Here is a 1329-nt window from a genome sequence, read left to right as displayed (position 1 = left end):
TATGTGATTGTCACTGTGTCTCCACTGCACACAAGTAGGTGGCGGCGTCTGTCACTTCTGTGCCTGTGATGCTCAGATGACTGCCCTTCTCTCTATAGTTCATTGTAGCTGTGATCCTCTCCTTCTGCTGCTCTCCAGTCTTTCCTGTTACCAGGTGTTTGAGAGCCTGGTTCGGATACTGTCTGTACCACTGTAAAGTTTGAGTCGTTCCTTTTGCGGAACAATTGATAAGCACATTTTCCTTCTCCCCAACAGTCACAGAGAGCGGCGTCTGGTAGACTTCCTCTTGACCACTGACTCCTGGTAAACGAAAGAAAATCGGTTAATGAAACTTACTCGTTAATTGTGGTCGAATTAAATACAATTTCTCGGAAAGCGCAAGTGGGGTTCATCTGTGAAACATACTCACCCCATAGGAACACGGCAGCTTTCAGGAGGATGAAGAGTAAAGTGTATTCGCGCTTCATAGCCAATCTTTCAGCGCTTTAATGAAGAAACTAATATTGCCATTAAAACCGTAGGCACTTTTCCTTATTCCACGCGTCTCCCTTTAACGGACAGGAAACAGGAACCCGACTGCTAATCGATCTGCGGATCGCTTTACAGGGCTATCGATCCCTCAAAAAGATTGTCACTCAATCCACGACTCTTCGAGCTACTCTGCGGTGCACGGTTCGTACTCGAGTTTCGCCGCCCAACCAATACACGCTCACAAGACTTGTTAGGATATTCTATGAATCGATTTGAGACGCCTCTGAGACGAGATAAGGCACTTTATCAACGGTCAAAGATTATTATGGCATAGACAGTCAACAGAATGCAGGACGAGTTATTCAGTGGAAGCGCCTGAGTGTGTGCAGACGGCTGGAAATGGCCTAATGTGGGTTGGCTTCACATCCCCGGGGGAGGTTTCAATTTGGTGACGAGGTGAAAGGAGCCACTGAGAGGGTTCAAAGCGAAATGGTAGGAGCCATGTGAAGTCAGCAGTTTCTTAGATGTCTCTGCCCCAATAAGTTGAAAGTTTCCTTCCCTCCCCTTTCCTCTCTACAATTCTGGGTTACACCAGTTTGGGTACAAAACACACGTTTTCAAGCATGACTCATTTCTACGAGCTTCTGGGTTGTATGATTTATTTCGCTGAATGACGCTTCATATATTAGCATTTATTTTTGTTACCCGAGTGTCTGATGCATGTGGAAACCAATCATCATACGTATGGTTATACAAATCTACCTGTGAGTTATAATGAACATTGCGTTTGATAAAACGCCTGATCACTTGTCCGAGTTGTCTGTCTATTCGGCCTTCATGGGATCTATATAAAGTATA

At 45.1% G+C, this 1329-nt stretch overlaps 1 gene segment (V, D, J or C); it reads right to left on the bottom strand.

Annotated features, from left to right (window-relative positions):
- Positions 1 to 10: 10 nt before the first annotated feature.
- On the bottom strand, positions 11 to 843 carry LOC121852898. The segment is given in 2 exon segments: positions 11 to 300; positions 410 to 843. Coding segments are annotated over 2 exon segments (348 nt in total).
- Between the last annotated feature and the right edge of the window lie 486 nt (positions 844 to 1329).

The sequence above is a fragment of the Callorhinchus milii genome, unplaced genomic scaffold (assembly GCF_018977255.1).
Source record: "Callorhinchus milii isolate IMCB2004 unplaced genomic scaffold, IMCB_Cmil_1.0 Scaffold1740, whole genome shotgun sequence".
NCBI classification, from domain to species: Eukaryota; Metazoa; Chordata; class Chondrichthyes; order Chimaeriformes; family Callorhinchidae; genus Callorhinchus; species Callorhinchus milii.
The sequence above is the reverse complement of the archived record's forward strand: the minus strand, read 5'-3'. Positions and strand labels throughout refer to the sequence as shown.